The sequence below is a fragment of the Suillus subaureus genome, assembly GCF_016647635.1.
Source record: "Suillus subaureus strain MN1 chromosome Unknown BJ212scaffold_14, whole genome shotgun sequence".
Taxonomy (NCBI): domain Eukaryota; kingdom Fungi; phylum Basidiomycota; class Agaricomycetes; order Boletales; family Suillaceae; genus Suillus; species Suillus subaureus.
In genome coordinates, this window is record NW_024538570.1 from 91434 (window position 1) to 113386 (window position 21953).

The window sequence follows — 21953 nt, forward strand, 5'->3', positions numbered from 1 at the left end:
ACACGAAGGCCAAACGAATGGTAAGCAATTGCAGGTATATAAATTGTTAGCCTCTTTAGTGACCGTTCATCACTCCCCCGCAACGCCGGCAAGGGTTACTGAATTGTTCCATGATCAATCCTTGGTCAGGAAGCATTCTGGTGGTCGTGAGTTCGCAATCAAAGCTGTCAAGCAAGATACTAACATTTGGGAGCAAGTAGATCCACAACTGTGTATCCCCATCTGATGCGATGGACTGAAGCGACAGTCTCTCTTGCGACAATCAACCTGCACGATGATTAGTTGTCTATGGAATATGCTGTAGTCAACACATACCACTTGCTGTCTAGTGACCGTTTGGTGGCTGCAGCTGTACTCTGCATATTGAATGATTTTGTAGCACATCCAAGGAGAGATTCGCAGTCGAATAATTTGCTTATCAGCATGGAGGGCTGGGTTATAAGTTACTTTGGGATCTATACATCACCAAATTAACATAAACTCACCTGACCACATAAACTAATGAATGTATTAATTGAGCTTCATCAGCTGTGCTCTTGGATCCACGAGTCAATGGAATCTAGGTTGTGATCGTAAAAAAAAATCGCTCCACTGAGCTGCTTTGGGTTCGGCTATTGCCACCCCCACCAGAGCCCCGGGTCGTGGCTCTCTCTAGAAAACAGATGCAATCTGCCGACGATCTAAGACAAGATCGTCTTCCGCTGCGGAGCGGATCATCGGTCACGATAAGTGGCAATACCACCACCACTTGTATCGACGCTGTATTCACTATTTTGGCAATCAGTAGATGAGCAGTAGGAAAAGCACGACCCCGGGATACTCACCAGCAGTATGCGTGCTGTCGATAAGGCCTGATCTAGGTTATATTGAACGGAATGGGGAGGCTCACAATACCGACTGGGGAGCGGTTAAGTGGGTTAGCCACGCCGCTTTCATGTTACTGAGTGACCAAGCGAGAACGCATTGGTATTACCCGTCGTGTCAACCGCATGCAAATTGACAGGCACGGGTCGAGACAAGATCTTCAAGGCTTCGCATGCTATAATCGACAATCGACAATTAGGCATCCCCATTGAAGACATACAATGTCCAACAAGAGCCAACAGGAACTCTGAATGAGACCTCCTTGATGGCCTCGGACTAAATGAGGTCCCACGAAGGTTCTCAAGGTTCTAGCGCTCTTCTACGATAATTTGCTCGGCACCAAAATTCAAATGTTCCATGACGATGGGAGGAACCCTACGCACTTTGGGTATAACAGGGAATAAAGAATCGAGTAAAATTCCAGTCGGGCCAAAAGTAAAAGATGAGGCTCAAGTTTTGCCTAGGTATAACACTCTCATCGAGCGCAGTTGGCTAGCGATACGAAAGTTCGCCTTTCGGACAGCACATGGGCTTTTTTGGTGCTGCATTAAAGTGGTACTAACTCATAATGTCAATCAATCACGATAACTGCAAAGACGCAAAAATCAGGTGTCACACCGCAGCGGTGAATTTGCGCTCCAAGATCTGTTTCCCCCCAGTGCCAATCATTGTGCACCTAGCAAAATACTTCGCCAGTGCCAGCCGTACGCCTTGGAGTGCATGGAGTGCCTCACTTGTCCCACCAGAACCGAGTTTTGAGATCAAGATACGGAGATATTCATCGCCGGATCCTTGATCAGTTCGCGCAATTACTTCTTCCAAATGCTGTAGCAGAATGCACGCGCTTGCATACGGAAAGAGCAATGTGGCATCTAGCAGAAAAGTTAGGCATCCGACATGCGTATACGGAGTTCTTTACGTACCATGCTGCAAAAGTTGTTGGGAATCGCACAGTAGAACCGCCCACCACGATTTCGGAGTAAGCCCGTCGTGGAACATTGATACAAGATCCCACGCAGCATCTTGCAGATCTTGATTACTTAGGCGCTGATGGAATTCAGCGTAACGAACAGCAAACATCAAGCGGTGGATGAAGATGCCCTGTGCACCGGACTGCATCTGAAGTGCCTGGAGTGACGGCGCAATGCCAGCCACGTAACGGGTGAATTGTTCCGGCCCTGATGATATTTCATTCAACACCAAGCAATAAGATTGAAGCTATTCATACCTGCAGTGATATATTCTTGTAAAACGCGATCAACCACGCGACCTAGTCCAGGCCAGTCTTCCGCTGAAGAAGAATATGAAAGTGCGAGTCCGTATTCCTTTTCTTGTACAAAGGTCTGAGCGGCTATCTGTATGAAAACATGATGAACACAATTGGTGTAAATTTAAGATGATGCATACGCGGCAAATAGTTCGTCGGACTTCCTCCCGCTGATATTCATAGCACGTCGCATTGATATCTTTTATCACACCCGCAAGATCTCCAGACTTTAAATTATCGGCACCGTTTTGCTCCCCTTGGCCATGAGTAATTGATCCGACGAAGCGCAACTTGAGCGGAACGTGCATTAAAACTTCATCGGCACTTCTGACGCCAATCTCCCCACAAGAGAACATGTACGCCACAGTAATTCTCCAAAGCGCAGGATCAGCATGAAGATACTGTGCATAACCAAGCACGTAAAAATCTCTGACATCGAGACCTGAGCTGCAGAACGCATAAGTACTGTTACCCCAATAAAAGACTTCGACGTACTCCTCATTTGCATCCCTTTCGATTAAAGATAACGCTTGCATCAAATCTGCCATATGCGCAGCAAGCCAGGGGTCGAGCTGCGCTGCATGGGACAGGGACTTTGGCAGGGTCACCGCTGAACAGCGCTGCATGTACCATATCCTCCAAATTCGTCGGATCTTGGGGCATGTCATCAAGGACCTGAGACACAACCTCACTTTTGAGGATGTCAGTATAAATTCGGTCTTGAAAGGGAGTAACATACGGTAAATCCTGTCTTCGTAATCTTGCATCGGCAAATACGCCCCATGAGACAGAAATTTCTCTCCAGTCCGCGCCAAGATCTTCGCAGACCCGACGAATGACTTCACTGCGTCCTTCCAGTATACCAACAATATCACTTAGACGATCCCACCAATTCTCAATTCCGTCATGCCGATCAGATTCAGACACACTGTCTAGTTCAATTCGCAGAGCTTTCACCTTATCCTTCCATCGGTGAGAAGCATATGCAAAATCGCGCTCCGCCTCAAAAGACTGAAGGTGAGGCTGAGATTGAAGTAATGGGGACAATCGCTGAGCAAGCCGGCGGAGGTTGTCGGACGGGTGGGTTGATAACGTTGCGAGGAAGAAGGTTGCGGCTTTTGAAAGACCTCTCAAAGTCACCCTGTACGATATTAGTTTGTTGAGAATTATGAAAATAGGATCCTACCTGACAAGATATGGCCAGAATGTCTCGTCTTCCCAAGGACGATCTAGACCTGATAGGTGATCGCCCTCCTCCGTGGAAGGTTCGATGAAGTGGACATTCAGCCACTCCATTAAATCGTCACCTACTGGTGCGTCTTCGTACCCGTACTCGGGTACGTATAAAACAGCAAATAGGGCAAGACACGTGTATAAGCTGCGATAGTGATCACCGGAAAATTGGGATGAACCCTGAGACTGAGCAGACGTTTGCTATCTCCCGATCAACATCTCATAGTTAGACAACATGCAGATACTCACTGAGGTGTGTATCCAGCATTCCCTGGTAAAATTAACATAATCCAGGGTTAGCTTTCTGATCACATCGTGAGTTTCTTGACTGTGTAACCTAATGTGGCACGGGATTAGCGTGTATGACAAATAAGTTATCAGTCAAAGACCAGCACCATTCCTGTCCTCGGCTTTGAGCCGTGTTAGTCAAGTTTTGTAACGCAGCAAATATTATGGATGTATCTCCAATGAACTATCCAAAAATGAACGCGTGCGATATAGTATAGATCATATGGACACACCAGTCGTCTTTCAGATGATGGCGAACTTTCATTGCTCGCAAAGAATATGGGCTGTTCTTCCACACCACTGGCTTTTATGCTCGGAACATCTTTCTAATACAAATTATGAATTGGCATTTCGTTGAAGCAATCTGACGGTGTGAAACCTACTCTGGCAGATGGAAATACAGCGTACGACTGGTTCAAAGGTGATTGAACAGATAGAAGCGTCTTTCCCGACTGGATGAACTGTTCAGCGTGTCCGACTTGAATGAGAGGAGGGAAGAGGTTGAGGTGATGATCAATGGAGCTCATCGGGTTTTAACGAGTGACACTTGCAAATAAGTATAAGAGTTCCCTGCTCTTCTGCGCTATCACGTGTGAATATAATGGAGCGAGTCCGGGACGGTCTACTTAGAAGTTTGAGGTGGTTGGTCTCAGTTGGTTGGTTGATGCATGTTGATTACATGAGCTTCCTCATTCGGATACTATGATATATTAACAAATAGTAGGTCAAATAAACGCAAATATCGATTATGATAGGGAAATATCTACCGGGAACAGCGGTGCTGCATTCGGCGCCGTAAACTTAGAAACAAAAGAGTGTTGAAGAAAGGGTTGATGCATTGATGCGTTGATCAGGTGCGATACCGATTCTGCCGACTGCTGATCACAACTTTCCAAAAACGATTTTATTTCTTAATCCCACTATGTGCATACATCCTGGATGTCCTGATTATTTCCAGCCTGAAGCTTAAGCTTAAACTTAAGGTTCACTGATATATATATGTAATGTAATATTGTTAGCATAAACTCGACTCACTACGTAATTAACTGCCAAAAAATTGCAGGCAGCGTCTTATTACGAACACTCAACGGTTTCGTCATTCAATGACAGTCTCGACCTCCCCGATGAGCTTACAGCTACCTATGCCCGGGCGCAATGGATAAGATCAGCACATATCATCCCCTAGTGCTAGTATATGGTAAATTGGTATGGTCCTGGCTGCATGACACATCGACGTTTATTAGGCATATCAAGCTAAAGCGTTTTGCAGGAGGGCGCGTTACGACGACCTAATGCAGATTGGGCCTTTTCAATCGGCGTTTATTCGAAGGTGCACCCACACCCTTGATGTCGTGCTCATTTCCGCGAATATCTACGGCCACCTTAATCCGAGCTCGGAATTTTTCCGTGGTGCTGGTCCACCTGACTTATCCTGGTTCTTGAAACCTTAGAATAAAAAGATAAGACCAAGAAAAGAAAATACAAAGGTGAGTATGGCTGTCAGATTCCTTTTGTTGAAAGAGATGAGAGTACATTTTGTGGACGGAGCGCAGTAGCTTTCAAGACTGCTACTGAGTGACTGCCGCATTCACGGTAGTTCAGCCTGGTGGTTGTCCTCCCGTTTGCAGAAAGGCCGCGATAAAACGTCATATATCTCAGGACCTAATTAGCGGGCTACGTGCCGTGGTGCCCAGAGCTTGAGAATCCTGTGCGATAGCACCGATGGTTGATGTTACTACATGGGGCAAAGGGCTCAATTTTTCCTTCAATCTCGATTGACCTAGTTTCAGCCCTCCAGCTCAGGAAGGCCAAGGTTTTGGCAAAGTGATGGTCCGTGAGAGTTGCCCTGCGGCCACCTCATGTAGATGACTGATTTGAAGACCCAATGCTATCTATCGAAGCTTCTCGATAGATCAGAACATTGAAGCATGTTCTTGCCTTCGTTTTCGGGCGTTCCATTTTAGCAGTTCCACGGTGATCGCAGATTGGCAAACTACGAACCGGTTTGCGTGACATCCAACCTGGTCATGGACTTCGTGATCAGCTTATAAGGCTCTCGCTGAATATCCAATCGTATCTGAATATTATTCATCGATATTTTTCTCCATGCATTATTCAGGGACCGTGGACGGTTTAAGAGAGAAGCTGAGAGGGTCATTTCAGTGGCCATCACAGCTCTTAAGTTCTAGACTTACTAGAACGAACCATACTTTTCTGTTCTTATTTGTGACAAGAGAGGCACGCACGTCACCTCAGGAGCGGAATTGACGGTCCATAAAATGTATAGATCATGAACTGATAGGGCTAAGTCGTCAGCGTGTTGAAGCCCGAGCTTGCAGTTCAGTGGCGTGAATGAGCATTTTGATCTCCGAGGTGGAGCCATTGGCGCAAAATCAGGTAACATTCCACTTGTTTTCACTGATCTGTTCTTCAAGTCCTGGACATGCCATCGTCCTATGGTAGTACACATAATTCAGTAGCGATTATTGGACAAACATTCGTTTTCATAGGTTTTGGCATGTCTGTCATTTTCGATTCCCTTCGCAACGAAAAATAATTTTAGCCTGAGGCAACGTGCACGTACCACTTTCGACCGGTCCATATTTTGCACGACTTAGCCATGGCCACACTGATATGACTTCGCCACGAGGAAAAAAATCTTCTAATCCAGAAAAAAAAAGGTCATAATACGACCTTGCCACAGAGAATAAAGAAATATCACAAGGACTATCGCTCCTCGCTCGCACGAAATGTACCTTTGTCGGCACCTGGAACGTTAGTCACATCACCGCACTGGCCACCGCTTGCGCTTGGAATGTCTTGGCACAATTGTCTGTCTCGCCTTCAACGTCAAGCCAGTTATACTTATTTCACAAGACGATGAGTTGTACTCAATACGGTTCGGTATGATGTTTAGGGAATGAAGAACAGGCCATCCTCGTCTGCTTGATGACCCTCAGATTGGTGAGCAGAATCTGATTGGCTTTGAAGTCTGTGATACCAAAAGATTATATCTAGCCAGTTGAGAGTAGGAACACACCAGCACGCCATCTGCGCGTCCGATTGTCGACATTCGTACTGAGATGCAGCCGGCATCAAATGCGCTCCAACCAGGGCACCGATTCCTTGGACATCGCTGCTCATGTTGCTCAGGTGTGCCGATCACAGAGAAGAAGGCATATTCTACACCTAAGGAATCGGTACATCATGTACGCAATGGCAAACTCTTACCTTCGGATGTACAGCGCTCATCTTCCTGGGGAATACAAGTCGAAGAAGTCGAAGTTGCTGGGCAAAGAGTGGTCTCGTTCCGCTGGTCGAAAAAAGCTATATTTCATTACTGGGTGCGGGTCGTAACAAGACTGTCCATCTCGACACAGGAAGGCACGTGAGGCATCGAGAGACTGGGAGGTTGCATTCCCAACGAGTCCAGCTGACAATCCTAAAGTGGGATAGTAAGCTTTGTTTGCAACTGCGTATCTGGACGCCTGGTAGGTCAATGATTGCATCTTCCACATTGCCGTTGTCATCTAAAATAAACTCCAGCCAAAAGTGACTTCACTGCAGTCAAATAACATCAAGTATTACACCCTCCGATACCTCGTGACACCACTCGATACACTGAAGCATCAAAGACGAACTTTCCAGTCTGCAGTGATGGAAAGTAACAGCGTCTCCTGCGAAACCGTATTTCATACCATGCAGCACCGTGGTTTCGCTGCTACATATGATTGTTATCTCACATTTATGATGTGTGTCATTTCCCTTCGCAACATCATATAGCTTGCTTCATGTGACGCGGCTTCCTGCGGTGGCATGCAAATCGGGTTTGGTCTTCCTGCTCTCGATGTCAGGGTAAATCAACACCACAGAGAAAACAACTCCAATGAAGCTTCGTTCAGCTCACCGTCAGCGTTTACCACGTTATCCGGTTTTATCTTCTATGAGCCGCCCTCTGTGTCGCCGCTTCGGGCACCCGCGTTGGCCAGTTGTGGACGGTCTCGAGAGTGCTCGGGTATTGGATCGAGGCACGTACTGGAAAGATGTCGCAGCGTATCATACACCATGGGCTTGGTGAAGCAAGCATCTCATTCATGACCTGAAATCGAGCTCCACCAGTCAGGAACCCCCGTTTCACTGGAGAAGATTGGCTTACTCCGATCCTGTGAAATTCTATCTCCGCGATCCAATGCGAGATGCTGGAAAATATTCTTCTACCAGATGCGTATCCCCAACTTGGCTGAAGTTCGTTTAGAGACCTTCAACGACGATCTACGGTTTTACGAAACATGTGAACCACATTCGGACACGACGTCAAGGTCTAGGTGCGTGAAAAAAAAAAATGACCGCTGGCTAACATGCCACAACATTCTTTTAATCATCTATGTGCCCTAACACTCCCACCGAAATCACATTCATGCATACGAATCAAGTTTCCTATCATTACTATCAAGGACACAGTTTAGGGACCTGGGACCTGTGACTGGCGAATTTTTGTCGCAGACCTCCAGCCTGTTCCAGTCATGGAGACCCAACGTAAGTTTCTGTCGATCAACTTCTTTATTTTTGTCGTTTTTGACTCCAATCTGTGACCATTAGGGCATTGTATACAACGTCGGACAGTACGATTTTTCTCTTACCATTGCGCTCCAATTCAAACATCCAATCCTCTAATTTTCCCTTAGCAACCCTTTCTTCAGCTCGGTCGAGGATCCTGGACCAATATTTAGTCTGGGTTCTTTGAGTAAATGATCATTTGCACAGGTGATTGGGAGTCGGCCTTAATTTCGTGCCGTCCTTCTCAGGAAAATCATGGAAATCCTATCTGTAGAAGTTCGTCGTCAGCTGCTGCGCCTCCAGAAACTGCACGACGTCAGCAAATTGAAGGAGTAGTTTGAGAGGATCATGGATTTCGGTCCAATCGGTAAGCCCACATTTCTCTCTCCATGCCTTATATGGCAGCGCTGCAGTAGCATCCAGATTAGCACGACAGCACTGGTGAGAGCAGATGGTTGGAACACGAAGGTTGTCCTAGTTCGCTTTCTTTTGTCTCACTCCTTCCCCAATCCGTCTGTGGAGCGAATTGATATTTATGCTAGGCATGACAAATGGCTTCCCTCATCGAGAATAAAATACACCAGCCGAATTGTGCCCAGAACCCTCTAGCCACTTGCTGAGTCACCGAAATCACTAGTGACGTACGACCAGTGACGACGCTCGAAGCTTATGGGAATGCAGACTAGTGGATAGGATGTGGCTTCAAAGTCAAAGTCCACTCGAGATGGAACAAAGGGGATTGCTATTACAACAGCGGAATCCCTTTGCCCTAGGTACCCTCCGACACCATGGATTACGATATACGGTGGTGCTGTCGACGAACATAACCAAGGTCCTGGATTGTGCTGTGTCTAGGTCAAAGTGCAGCTCTCGCTCCTACCGAGCGTACCACCTGCAAAGAGCTGAGTATCCGAAGCACTTTTGTGCTGAGCTACCGACAAGAAGAGGCTGCAACACGGCTCGGTGACGTATCCCCTACCCAACCCAAGTAGTGATTCTCACAGTCGACAGGGCGAACCAAGCACCAATTACATAGTTACCCTCTCCGGCGCAAGGCCACCCAGAAATAAGCCTTGTGCAAACGTGCATACACTCACCCCTTCACAGTTTCACGGCTCTGGACGATCCATACTAACCGAAGCACAAGCTATTTAACGTCACGCATGCACCAAACTTTACGTTCACCATGCCCAGCTTCTACTGCTGTATGTACCCATGTCTCCGGGTGTAAGTCACAAGGCGAGGGCAGCCCTTGGTATCGCTATTTTCGGATTTTTTTATAGCGCAGCGATTGAGTTATAATCAACGTGTTTGCCACGATGATGTGCTTTACTGGGCTGTTCTAATTTGCCAACTGGTATGACTGCGCAACAAGCTCGTCAACAATCAATTAAATTACTGATGTTTCGTTCAGGGTCAGACGTGATATGCGTACAAGAAGCATGCTTCTAATCATTTACGCCCCAATGAGTCTTGCCGAAAGCATTGAAACGACACGATGAATATATACGATATATACGACCATTACGCCGGGTGAGAAGGAGGCGCAATGTCAATCGCTTCCTTCCATGACGGTTCTCTTCGTAATGCATCATGGCGCTGTTAGTAATATCAGGTGTAAGTGCGTCACGATCGTAGGCTGCCAGAAGGCATCATTGCGCCTAGTACTTATTTTGATCAGCAGTACTTACACACTCCATATTTGGGTATCAACTTCGTTCAGGACGCTCACCGATTTCTAGCCCTATGCAGCGAATGCACGACTCGCAACAGGGCCTTTATAACTAAAAATTCGAGCCTATGCTTGAATCATCTCCTACCGATCACGTCGAGCGGTACCCTCAGGATGGCTGATCTGGAATCCGACGAGCACAGGGCTCATCTCGGGCTGCGCGGACATGCGAACACGGTTCTCCCAATGAAAAGTGAAAAGCTATCGTGTCTGTTATCGAGTCATCCTCATCATAACTCCAACGAACCGGTGACCAAGCTCCATTGGCCAAGTGGCTCGTACCGGAGTGAGCCTGGTATGCTCAACGCGGTGCATGGAATTGCACAGTACAAGCCACAGGTGGACGGCCACGTCCCAGAGATGATCTGGCTCCATCAAGTTGAAGAGACATCCACAGAAAAACTCAGAAGGGAGTTAGATATTGACGACCCTGTACGACGCAGTCGCATGTTGAACATCCACGTATCTTGGAAACTTCAGCCGATCACGAAGCTGAGCGAGAAAGAGTTTAGGCGCGCGTGGTGGGTAGTGATAATCTGTAGGTGCCGTTCCTCATCGCGTTCACCATTGTCCATTAACTGCAAAAACAGACCATCGTATCCTCTGGATCAGCGGTGTCCGTCAGTGTGACGTCAACCCCAGCAATCTCATGGTTTACCGGTCCATGAGCGGTTCAATGATGGGTGTTATCAACGACTGGGACTTGACATCGCCTGAAAATGGGTCCGGCAGCCACGAGCGCACAGGAATGATACCATTCATGGCGGTGGACCTTCTTACAAAGAAAGCCATCAAAGGCAAAGCGGAGCACATGTACCAGTACATCGCTGAATCGTTCATGTGGGTCCTCATCTGGGTCTGTCTTCAGTATGAGGACGGAAAGCTCCTGAGCAAGGACAGACCACTCGATTGCTGGCTCACAGGGGATGCTTTTAGTTGCCGGGAGATTAAACGCAGCTCCTTAAAGTTAGCAATGGAAAACAGAATAAGAGCCCCTCTGCCGCCCAAACCTTTTTTGGAACTCGATCTATTTCTCCTTACCTTGATCGCCTCGTTTTATGTGGAGGATCGTAACTTTTCCGTATTGGAAAGGGGATGTATGTTTCGGACATGGTTCGAGACGCAGTTACCATTGTCAATGCGGTCTATTACCCACTCGTCAACTAGTGTGAAATAGATATCCCCTTGACCGCACATCACTCGATTGTACACGCTACGCGGCACTACCCCATAACACTTTAAATTACAGTTTGCGTCGATCTGTTGGTATACCTAGCCTGTTGGTGTGGTTACCTTATTTTTGTGGTCTTGCTATATATTAGAGCAAAGACTGAATTATTGGTGGGCCAGAAGACCAAGAGAGGTTCTCTGCTTCTCGTACAGCAGATCACGCTGTATACTACGAGCCAGACACCAACATGAATGTCCTCTCCAGCTTGTCGCTTAGTAGGGCAGCTCAGAGCAAGTACTTGGGCCGTTGTTCGCTTTCACCGTTGTCGCGTGAGTGAAAAGAAATATTTCAGCTATTTTCATGCATATCGATAGATCGGGGTTTTTTTTTTCGTCTTGCCGTTTCTATTTACTTGTGGAGCTGGACAAACAAAAGGGTCCAGCTTATTATGATACCTTGGTCGGCGGAATACCCCTGAATGGCAAGGGCGCTCTGCCTGGACACTACCTGCACACCCCAGTAGCTGTCAAACAGCAATAGGTGTTGAAGTTCCTTTGTCGTCGTGAACCAATGAGCTCGTAGGTACAGGCGTTGTAGGTGCAGAACCTATCCGTGTATGGTAACACATCATGTGGACTACGCATATGGTGAGCAGCCGTGGGAAACGACGAGCAAACGATTCTATTCCAACAATATTTAGGCGTCTGCTCATATGTTAGATGTCACCCGTCACGGCTGAAGTCACCTTGCGGAGCAAGGTCATGTTTATATCTCCAACTCCCACGAAGTGTGGAGGAGGGTTCGGGTAGTCGTGAGTTCGCACAGCAATTTGGCGCTGGATGACAGTAGTGACGGAGAAGGTAGTGTCTAATGGGCAGGTCTTCAATGTCGGTTTGAACGGTTTGGGGTATCTAACGCAGGTTTGATCATCACAGCACAAACGAATATCGGTCAGAGATGTTTGACCCTAAAAGACAGTTAGAGTATTTCTACTGTACCCACGTCCATGTTATCAACGGAAGCAATGTCTTTGACTTGTGCAACGATGGGATGGTTCGACGCGATCCTCTTGTACTCTCCGACACGCTGCTGCGCCAGCAAAAATGCGTCAAAAGGCTGTCCGAGGCGAACCATCAACTGCAACGCTCGTGCGTGAGGCTCCTCTTCGACAGGCGAACCCCCCAGTAACTTGTCATAGTTGTCCATCAGCGAGTCATCTATCGGGGATCCGGGCTCGGTCCAATCTCCTATACTCTCAGTATCGTCTGTGAAGTCAAGCTGCTCTGCAAAGTCAGGTACCCCGAGGAGATACCGGTCCCATGGACAAACAAGTAAAAACGTCTGCCGAATGGGCTTTGCCCGCGAGAACTGAACTATGGTCTCTTCAGTGGTAATCAGCAGGTCGTGAAGCCCGTCTGCCTTGATTCCATACGTGGTGGGAGTCTCCTGGGCTAGACAGCGCCTCCGTCTGACTTCCGTGACACGGAATGAAATGCAAGGCAGATGAAGTCTGCAGTTTGCGAAGCGAGGAGCTCTCAGCTGTTCAAGCTGATCATAAAATTTCAATGCTAGATCTCTAGGCACGGTTTGTCGCAGCAAAGAGACCTGTGTGTGAATGTGATCTTCGGACAAAGATGGAATGGCGCGTGGAGGAGTGGTGTAGGACGTAATATGGGATGGAAGACAGCTATTGAACTCGGAAGGTTGTCCGATCCAGTTGAGGACAGTGACGTCGCCCGACCGAGCCACAATCTCCTGCAGGAGCCGCCCGAGCGCGTTCTGCTTCTTCTCGCCATATATTACAGGTAAGCTGACATCGAAGATACCAAACAACGAGTACGCGATGTCCTCCTGCAATGTAGTGACGCGTGGTGACGCCCATTGAAGTCTCCGTCGTGCGTCGGCCATCCCTGGACGGAAGGAGATCAGGGCCCGTGCATCTATGCCCGTCGCATCCTCCAACTCCCTCATGATTGCAGGGGACTCTTTGTGGTTAGGAGAGCGATCGCCGAGATATAACGACCAATCCTTCTGATAAAAGATAACAACCTTTGGAGCGACGAATTCTTGAAAGGTCCATCCTCGCTCGTTCCAAACACTCTTTGCCAGTGCACCGGACTGTGATAAAGGAGGGACATCGGATAGGTAGACGATGGTGAGCGCTGAGTGGCGATACCAGACGAACATGGAATTGACTGATTCTTGAAGCTCGGTATTGCTCTTCTTGTCGATGCAGCATGTGTCCATCCATGCCCAGGAATACCCAGCATTACGAGCGATCTTGCAGAACGACTGCAGTTTTGCAATGCCACCAAGTCCATTCAACTCGTACACAACTTTGTCCTGGACGTCGTGCAGCAGCACCTCGGTCTCTTCCCACCTGTGTGATAGCAGGACGCAGCGGAAGTACATCGCTACCACTCCCTTGATGCGCTCCAATTGGAGATCTGAATGCTTCGTTGTGAATGATAAAAGTTCCTTGTACTCTTGACTCGTTTTGAAGGAGTTTATCTGCGCTGCTCGATCGCACAAAAGGCCCGTGGAGGTGTTAAGCAGACGAAGTGGCGTGTTTTCAAGGGCAATCCAAACTGCTCTTTGAATAGCGTCTTCTGCTTCGGATGGACAGACATACTGCTGACGCAGATCTACAGAACGAGATAGGCATTTTGAGACGATGCAGGAGTGTTCCACGACTTACCTCGTATCTGCGCTTCGGAAGCATCGTCCAACTTGGACAACATGATTGTGAAGACTTGGATGGCTTTGTCGTACCGTTGCGCGCCACGCAGTGCTTTATGTGTCAACTGGTATCCAATGTAAGACGAAGGATTGAGTCCGGTGACCTATGCATCACCAAAGTCAACATGGGCTATGAAAACGTTGACGTCATCGCACCTTCTGTGCATCGACAAGTGCATCATCCCATAGCATTTTCCCCAACTTTGCCTTGCTGCGATTTGCAAAGACAACATCGGATGCAGAATCCAGGTCAATCACCACCGAGTACAAGTCAATAGCCCTGTCAAAATTGCTTGCAGCGAGGGCGGCATCTCCGTTGGTAAGACAGAGTGCGTTGCATTCCTCCGTGAAAGCTGAGTGAAGTGCAGGTGAGGATTGTAACCTGCGCAGCATTACAAACTCCAGACTTGCCATTTGACCAGTGAAGGCAGCTGGCCTTCATTGTTTCGTCGACGTTGTCCATCATAGATTTTCGTGATTCGAGGGCTTCATCAACTTTACCTGTGGAAAGGAAAGTCTGACACCGTTCTTTGTGTGCAGTCAACCACAGAGATTTGAGATCCCAGCCGAAGAGCTGTACAAGGGACTCAGTTATGAAAAGTATTTCGGATGTGTATTAACGTACCACCACTAAGTCCTCATACATAACATGAATGGGTGAGCTCGGTGATAAATTACTGAAGTTGAGAGCAGCGGTGAAATGATTAGCGGCTTCGTCGTGACGTGCGCCATCCAAGGCTTTCATTCCGAGTTGAACATGTAGATATGCCTGATATGCGAGTTGCAAGGTGAGTGTTGATGACTAATTATGGATAATACTCACTTGCACGACACGACACGCGAGAGTATCGGCATTCGGACAACCGGCAGCGAGTTCTTTGAGGAGAAGGTCTGTCTCGTCATGTTGATCTGCATTGAAGAGAGCGATGGCCTAAAACACGTGACGAAGCCGCTAAGCGGAGAGTATTAGGCAATTCTAACATACCTTGATCAAGAGCAGAAAATGAATGGTATCTGAATCTTGGTCCGTGTGCATGGATGCAACATCGAATGCTGCCCTCGCGTCTCGGACATGGCCTTTTCCACAGAGAGCGATTCCCTTGGAGATATAGCCTGTCAATGAGGGCTGAATCCTGATGGACTGTGCGATGTCACCATCGAGTTAGCCTTTCATAAGGGGGCCACGACCGGTCAGTGAATCTCACCTTGATTGCATCCTGAAGAGCGTTGTCCCAGTCGTGTTTTCGGGCCATCACGAATGAGCGATGGGCGTAGGAAGTATGGTCATTCGAATCGGTGTCGATATCTTGTGTAAGTAGTTTTTCGGCGGTAGATAAATCTCCGTCTATACATGCAATGCGAGCTGTCGTGATGGCTAGGATCTGCACGAAATATGCTCAATTTGTGGTACATAAGTCCAGGACGGAAACATGCCTTTGAGCGATGGGCGTAGGAAGTATGCTTTTTCGCATCAGTGTTGATGTCTTGTGTAAGTAGCCCTTCGGGGGCAGACGAGTTTCTATCTATGCGTGCATCACGGTCTGCTGTAATGGCTGGGACCTGCACGAAACATGCTCGATTTGTGGCATGTGAGTCAAGGACGGAAACATGCCTTTGAATTGATGTCGTCGGGTACTGCCCACTCTGAGATCATCTTATTGTCACCTCCGCTGAAGACGCCCTTGCCGTCCACGGAGAAAGTGACACATGTCGGAAAGAATGAGTGCTTGAAGGTGGCAACAGTTCGTCCGTCTGAGGGCTGCCAGAGACGGACGTGGTTATCATAAGATGCTGATGCGATGAGTGTGCCAGCAGGATTAACAGCAATGACATTGATGTATTTAGAGTGGCCCGTCCAAGGATCCCCGACCTGTTGCCAGGTTGTTGTATCCCATTCGCGTATGGTAGGATCAACATCATCACCGCCTGTGAGAAGGCGTGTGCCATCGGGCGTCCACGCGAGTGAGAAGTTCCGTCTTATGTGAGCCTTGAAGGACAAAATAGGTTCCCTCGTGTCTGGATTGTAAATTTGGACGTTACGGTCTGTAGCGATGGCAAGATGTTTTCCTGATGGTGAATACTGTATGCAGTTGACATCACTACACTTTATTGGATCTCCTCGTTGCTTCCAGGTTTTGGTGTTCCACAGCTTCATCGTTTTCTCCCATAAACCTGCAGTGCCCAGCACTGTTCCATCAGGAGAAAAATTTAACGAGGTGATCAAACTGGAGTGGGCTTTGACTCGGATGGGTTGAGTGAGCGATTCCCCAGTTCCTCCGTGCCAGACGATGACCTCTCCGTCAGCATCACCGCTTGCTATCAATTGCCCATCTCGTGATACTGCCAATCTCACCACCCTATCACGGTGCCCCTCCATCTTTTTCAATACAACACCTGTCTTCAAGTCCCACAGACGAAGTGTCTTGTCGTACGAGCCCGTAACCATCCGTCGTTCATCGGGGAACACTGCAACTGCTTTTACCCAGCTTTCATGACTTTTGAACTCTCGTAGGGGTGTAGTGATCGGAATGAGCTTCGACATTTTACTGGAGCTTGATGGCCTTGGGCAAGGTTAAGGTGGACTTAAGAGGGATTGTGGGTGTCTTTCTCTAAGCTGCAGGGGTGCGCATTTTGTGCGTTTGATGCTGTTTCACTGCGTCAACCTGCCTCATCTCGATAGACGCCCAGGCACGAGGCCTCCATATCTCCATCGCTGTTGCGGTAAGAATGCACCCTATTGTCATACCCGCCGTCCTCGACACCATACCCTCCTAGCGCTTCAGTGCATACATACATCCTCTTGTCTTCAAAGCTTCCAGAATGTATCCCATCGCATCCAATTGAGCAGTCTGTGCTTCCCAGCCCCTGAATCTGACCATTTATCCTCCATGAGTGCATGAGTGCATGAATATCATTGTTTTTCGTGTCGAGCAACTACTCCAGCACATCACCACGTCACTCCTTCGAACGCATGCATATAGCTTATTGAAATATCATCCCTTGATCCTGTCGACTCCAAAGACCTGCTTGTGCACCGGATGCAGCCAAGGTTCTTTCTTCTGGTGTCTCAAACTTGTCACCAATTCTGTGACTGAGCCCTTTGCTTCCAGCACTCTGGGCTCGCCTGCTCATGATTCATCTCTACTTTGACCATCCCCCACTCCCGGCCCAACTGGTTTCAGTTCCAAAAGCCTCTTAGCGCCCCCATACATATCTGTCTACAGCTCAGTTCTAACAATATTGCGAGGTGCCTACTTGTACCCGAGTCCTTGCGCCGTTCAGTCACGGTTTGGGGGTACCGCCTCGCTATAGTCATATGGGCCGCTCAGCGTGACTCAAACTTCAACATCAACGGTCGCCTCCATGTTTTCAGTGTTGCTTGCGGGGCAAATTCCTATGGACCTCAACTTTAGGCTATGTAGCGTGAGTGAGTATTTGATCCCATTCTACTTTGATGGTCTGTATGTAGCATGTTTTTGGCTAATAACATTGTAGGGAGAAACTGCGGGATCGCGAATCGTGCTATGATGAGCAATTTAACTGGCACTCGTGTTCCAACATCCAGTCCTATTTCTGAGCTCATGTCCATCTTCTCAGGTTATTCGCCACAACCGCGACTGAAATCATGTTGAAAAATTACTTCAAGCTCACTCGTACGGTTGTGATCGCGCTAGGTTTTGACGAGGAAATGAGTGCATTGCAGTCATTTTCTAAAATCACATTCTACATAGCTAAACGTTTGAAGAGTGCGTCTTCTATAAGATATCGGAATGATGGAAAAAATGGCTTTACCATGCTTGTCGATTCTTCACTATTACCACTCGCATCTAAACGACTAAAAACAACATCACACCTTTCTTGTCCTCCTACTCCCAAACTTGCGAACCTCCCCATATCGGGAGTCTGGACGAGTGCCTCTACAGCGATTACATCCAACCCAGGATGGAGGTCGCAAAAATCATGAATAACACAAGACGCATCTCAGCATCCACCACAGCCACACAGGTATATCTGTTGAATCACGGAGAGCACTGATAGTGGGGACGACTGACATATCTTCCAGCTCTAATAAGTCCTGCACAGCTATATGTGCTACTACTGATGGTTGATGTGACCACGGGCTAGTTTGTGTTATCTTGCAGCCCAGTCCTTGGACCGTTCGGTATGGGGTCTCGCCTTGCTAACGTCAATGTTTGGGTTGTTCACCAGTGAGTCAAACTTCAACATCGATGGTCTCCTCCATGTTTTCAGTCTGCGACGTGTAATTTGCGGAGTAAATTTCAACTTTATGCTATGCAGCGTGAGTGAGTCTGACCCTATTTTACTTTGATAGTCTGTACAGTGGTTCCACAATGCGTAGCATGTCTTTGACTGATAACACCACAGGGATGGTCGTGAATCTGCACAGCAATTTGGCGCGGGATGACGGTGCTAACGTCAAAGGTAGTGCCTGATGGATAGGTCTTCAATGTCGGCTTTGAAGGGTATGGGGTATTTATGCATGCAGCTACATGGTAACAACGCAGGTTTGATCATCAAAGCACGAATGAATACTGGCTTTAAAATACAGCTAGAGTATTTCTACGGTACTTACGTCTATATTATCAAAGGAAGTAATGTCTTCGACTTGTGCAACGATGTGATGATCCGACGCAATCCTCTTATATTCTCTAACACGCTGCTGCGCTAGCAAAATCGCGTTGAAAGGTTGTCCGAGGCGAACCATCAATCGCAACGCTCGTGAGCCAGGCTCCTCAACAGACGAACCGCCGGGTAGCTTGTCAGAGTCGTCTATCGGGGACCCGGGTTCGATCCAATCTCCCATGCTCTCTGTATCGTCTGTGAAGTCAGGCTGCTCTGCAAAGTCAGGTACCCCAAGGAGATACCAATCCCACGGACGGACAAGCAAAAACGTCTGCCGAACGGGCTTTGCCCGCGAGAACTGAACTAGGGTCTCTTCAGTAGTGATCAGCAGATCGCGAAGCCCGTCTGCCTTGATTCCATACGTCATGGGGGCCAGACCGCGCCTCCGTCTGACTTCCGTGACACGGAATGAAATGCAAGGCAAATGAAGTCTGCAGTTTGCAAAGCGAGGAGCTCGCAGCTGTTCAAGCCGGTCATAAAGTTTCAACGCCAGATCTGTAGGCACGGTTTGTCGCAGCGAAGAGACCTGTGAGTGGACATGATCTTCGGACAAAGATGGAAGGAAGTATGGAGGAGTGGTGTAAGAAGCAATATTGGCTGGAAGACAGCTATTGAATTCGGAAGATTGTCCGATCCAGTCGAGGACAGTGATGTCACCCGATCGGGCCACAATCTCCTGCAGGAGCCGCCCGAGCGCGTTCTGCTTCTTCTCGCCATATATTACAGGTAGGTGGACACCGAAGATACCAAACAATGAGTAAGCGATATCTTCCTGTAATGTAGTGACGCGTGATGACGCCCATTGAAGTCTTCGTCGTGCGTCGGCCATCCCTGGACGGAAGGAGATCAGGGCCCGTGCATCTATGCCCGTCGCATCCTCCAACTCCTTCATGATTGCAGGGGACTCTTTGTGGTTAGGAGAGCGATCGTCGAGATATAACGACCAATCCTTCTGATAAAAGATAACAACTTTCGGAGCGACGAATTCTTGAAAGGTCCACCCTCGCTGATTCCAAACACTCCCCGCCAGTGCACCAGACTCGGATGAAGGAGGGACATCGGATAGGTAGACGATGGTGAGCGCTGAGTGGCGGTACCAGACGAACATGGAGTTGACCGATTCTTGAAGCTCGGCATTGCTCTTTTTGTCGATGCAGCATGTGTCCATCCATGCCCAGGAATACCCAGCATTACGAGCGATTTTGCAGAAAGACTGCAGTTTCCCAATGCCGCCAATTTCATCCAACTCGTACACGACTTTGCCCTGGATGTCGTGCAGCAGTGCCTCCGTCTCTTCCCACCTGTGTGATAGCAAGACACAGCGGAAGTACGTCGCCACTACGTCTTTGATACGCTCTATTTGGAGGTCTGAATGCGTCGTTGTGAATGATAAAAGTTCCTTGTACTCTTGACTCATTTTGAAGGAGTTTATCTGCGCTGCTCGATCGCACAAAAGGCCCGTGGAGGTGTTAAGCAGACGAAGTGGCGTGTTTTCAAGGGCAATCCAAACTGCTCTTTGAATAGCGTCTTCTGCTTCGGATGGACAGACATACTGCTGACGCAGATCTACAGAACGAGATAGGCATTTTGAGACGATGCAGGAGTGTTCTATGGCTTACCTCGTATCTGCGCTTCGGAAGCATCGTCCAACTTGGATAACATGGTTGTGAAGGCTTGAATGGCTTCGTCATAATGTTGCGCGCCACGCAGTGCTTTATGTGTCAACTGGTATCCAACGTAAGACGAAGGATTGAGTTCGGTGACCTATGCATCACCAAAGTCAACACGGGATATGAAAACGTTGACGCCATCGCACCTTCTGTGCATCGACAAGTGCATCATCCCATAGCATTTTCCCCAACTTTGCCTTGCTGCGATTTGCAAAGACGACATCGGATGCAGAATCCAGGTCGATCGCTGCCGAGTATAGGTCAATAGCCCTGTCATACTCGCGCGCAGTGAGAGCGGCATCTCCGTTGACAGTGCAGAGTACGCTACATTCTTGCTTGAAATCTGAAAGAAATGCAGGTGAGGAATGTAACCTGCATGAAATTGCGGACTCTAGACTTACCGTTGGACCAGTCAAGGCAGTCGGCCTTGGTATTTTCGTCACTCGATACCATCATGTATTGGTATGATTTCACGGCATCTTGAAGTTTACCTGCCAAAAGGAGTGCATGACAACGTCTCTGGTGCGCAGTGAGCCACAGTGATTCGAGGTCCCAACCAAAGAGCTGGACAAGAGACTCAGTTATGAAAAGCATTTCGGATCTGCATAACATACCACCACCAAATCCTCGTAAATTTCATGAATGTCCGATGTCGGCGATAGATCACCGAAGTTGACAGCGGCGGTGAAATGGTCAGCGGCTTCGTCGTAACGCACGCCATTCAAGGCATTGATTCCGAGTTGAATACGTAGGTATGCCTAATGTGTGAGTTGCAAATATTAGTGTTGATGACCCAGCATCAATGCATGATACTTGCTTCAACGATATGACATGCGCGAGTATCGGCATTTGGACAACCGGTAGCAAGTTCTTTGAGGAGCAGGTTTGCCTCGTCATGTTGATCTGCATTGAAGAGCGCGATAGCCTGAAATACGTGATGAAGCGGAGAGTATGCGAGGCAAATGTAACATACCTTGATCAGGAGTAGAAAATGAATAGTTTCTGAATCTTGGTCCGTGTACATGGATGCAATGTCAAATGCTGCCCTCGCATCCCGGACGCGGCCTGTTCCGCAGAGGGTGATACCCTTAGAGATATAACCTGTCAATGAGGGCTGAATGCTGATGGACTGTGTGATGTCACCATCGAGTTAGCCTTTCATAAGAGGCAATGATGGATCAGCAGAATCTCACTTTAATGGCATCCTGAAGGGCGTGGACCCAGTCGTATTTACGGGCCCTAATGAACGAGCGATGGGCGTAGGAAGTATGGTTGTTTGCATCGATGTTGATATCTTGCGTGAGTAGTTCTTCTGCAGCAGACAAGTCTCCATTTATGCATGCAATGCGGGCCGTCGTGATGGCTAGGATCTGCACAAAATATGCTCGAATTGTGGTATAAGTCAAGAACGGAAACGCGCCTTCGGATGAATACCCTGAGGTGCCCACTCCGAAATCATATTATCGTCACCTCCACTGAGGATGCGTCTGCCGTCCACGGAGAAAGTGACACATTTTGGCGAGGATGCATGCTTGAAGATGGCAATGGTTCGTCGATCTGAGAGCTGCCAGAGACGGACATGATTGTCATGAGATGCGGAGGCTACGAGTGTGCCAGCAGGATTAACGGCAATGGCATTGATGTTGCTAGTGTGGCCCGGCGTCCAGGTATCACCGACCTGCTGCCAGGTCGATGTATCCCAGTCGCGTATGGTAGGATCGAGGTTAGTGCTGCCTGTGAGAAGGCGTGTGCCATCAGGCGTCCATGCAAGTGACAAGTTGTATGATG

General features: G+C 48.2%; 6 protein-coding genes across 6 annotated transcripts; 2 read left to right on the forward strand and 4 right to left on the reverse strand.

The window, feature by feature from the left end:
• Positions 1–8: 8 nt before the first annotated feature.
• On the reverse strand, positions 9–558 carry BJ212DRAFT_148952 (uncharacterized protein). Its single transcript, XM_041341421.1, has 4 exons — positions 486–558; positions 316–414; positions 185–267; positions 9–137 (listed from the first exon to the last, which is right to left on the reverse strand). The coding sequence occupies exons 2-4, from the start codon at positions 382–384 to the stop codon at positions 56–58; spliced, it is 234 nt and encodes a 77-aa protein (XP_041193485.1). The 5' UTR covers positions 385–414; positions 486–558; the 3' UTR covers positions 9–55.
• A 918-nt stretch (positions 559–1476) lies between these two features.
• Positions 1477–4179, reverse strand: BJ212DRAFT_1446691 (Nup85 nucleoporin-domain-containing protein; the record flags this gene model as incomplete). Its single annotated transcript, XM_041338290.1, has 12 exons — positions 1477–1736; positions 1788–2042; positions 2093–2219; positions 2272–2578; positions 2627–2708; positions 2740–2822; positions 2871–3272; positions 3318–3565; positions 3614–3701; positions 3754–3836; positions 3886–3956; positions 4032–4179. 12 exons carry the CDS (start codon positions 4177–4179, stop codon positions 1477–1479), a joined length of 2154 nt encoding a protein of 717 aa, XP_041193486.1.
• Positions 4180–6859: 2680 nt separating this feature from the next.
• On the forward strand, positions 6860–8545 carry BJ212DRAFT_1299253 (uncharacterized protein; the record flags this gene model as incomplete). The annotated part of the gene is made up of 8 exons (XM_041332836.1): positions 6860–6996; positions 7033–7107; positions 7436–7507; positions 7555–7684; positions 7874–7977; positions 8107–8188; positions 8252–8274; positions 8458–8545. The coding sequence occupies 8 exons, from the start codon at positions 6860–6862 to the stop codon at positions 8543–8545; spliced, it is 711 nt and encodes a 236-aa protein (XP_041193487.1).
• Positions 8546–10055: 1510 nt separating this feature from the next.
• BJ212DRAFT_1480308 (uncharacterized protein) lies at positions 10056–11118 on the forward strand (the record flags this gene model as incomplete). The annotated part of the gene is made up of 2 exons (XM_041340060.1): positions 10056–10479; positions 10532–11118. The coding sequence occupies 2 exons, from the start codon at positions 10056–10058 to the stop codon at positions 11116–11118; spliced, it is 1011 nt and encodes a 336-aa protein (XP_041193488.1).
• A 695-nt stretch (positions 11119–11813) lies between these two features.
• On the reverse strand, positions 11814–12512 carry BJ212DRAFT_1350636 (uncharacterized protein). Its single transcript, XM_041335508.1, has 2 exons — positions 11977–12512; positions 11814–11923 (listed from the first exon to the last, which is right to left on the reverse strand). The coding sequence occupies exon 1, from the start codon at positions 12316–12318 to the stop codon at positions 12091–12093; it is 228 nt and encodes a 75-aa protein (XP_041193489.1). The 5' UTR covers positions 12319–12512; the 3' UTR covers positions 11814–11923; positions 11977–12090.
• A 5861-nt stretch (positions 12513–18373) lies between these two features.
• Positions 18374–18915, reverse strand: BJ212DRAFT_1350659 (uncharacterized protein). Its single transcript, XM_041335509.1, has one exon. It carries the CDS (start codon positions 18860–18862, stop codon positions 18422–18424), a length of 441 nt encoding a protein of 146 aa, XP_041193490.1. The 5' UTR covers positions 18863–18915; the 3' UTR covers positions 18374–18421.
• Positions 18916–21953: the final 3038 nt, after the last annotated feature.

What these genes read in the sequence shown, in the direction of transcription:
- BJ212DRAFT_148952 (XM_041341421.1), bottom strand. Translation starts at nt 384, where the DNA reads ATGTGCTACAAAATCATTCAATATGCAGAGTACAGCTGCAGCCACCAA. An exon ending in CGGTCACTAGACAGCAAGTG is followed by an intron (nt 268 to 315) that starts GTATGTGTTGAC and finishes ATCATCGTGCAG; the next exon opens with GTTGATTGTCGCAAGAGAGA. An exon ending in GGATCTACTTGCTCCCAAAT is followed by an intron (nt 138 to 184) that starts GTTAGTATCTTG and finishes CACGACCACCAG; the next exon opens with AATGCTTCCTGACCAAGGAT.
- BJ212DRAFT_1350659 (XM_041335509.1), bottom strand. Translation starts at nt 18,862, where the DNA reads ATGACGTATGGAATCAAGGCAGACGGGCTTCGCGATCTGCTGATCACT.
- BJ212DRAFT_1350636 (XM_041335508.1), bottom strand. Translation starts at nt 12,318, where the DNA reads ATGGACAACTATGACAAGTTACTGGGGGGTTCGCCTGTCGAAGAGGAG.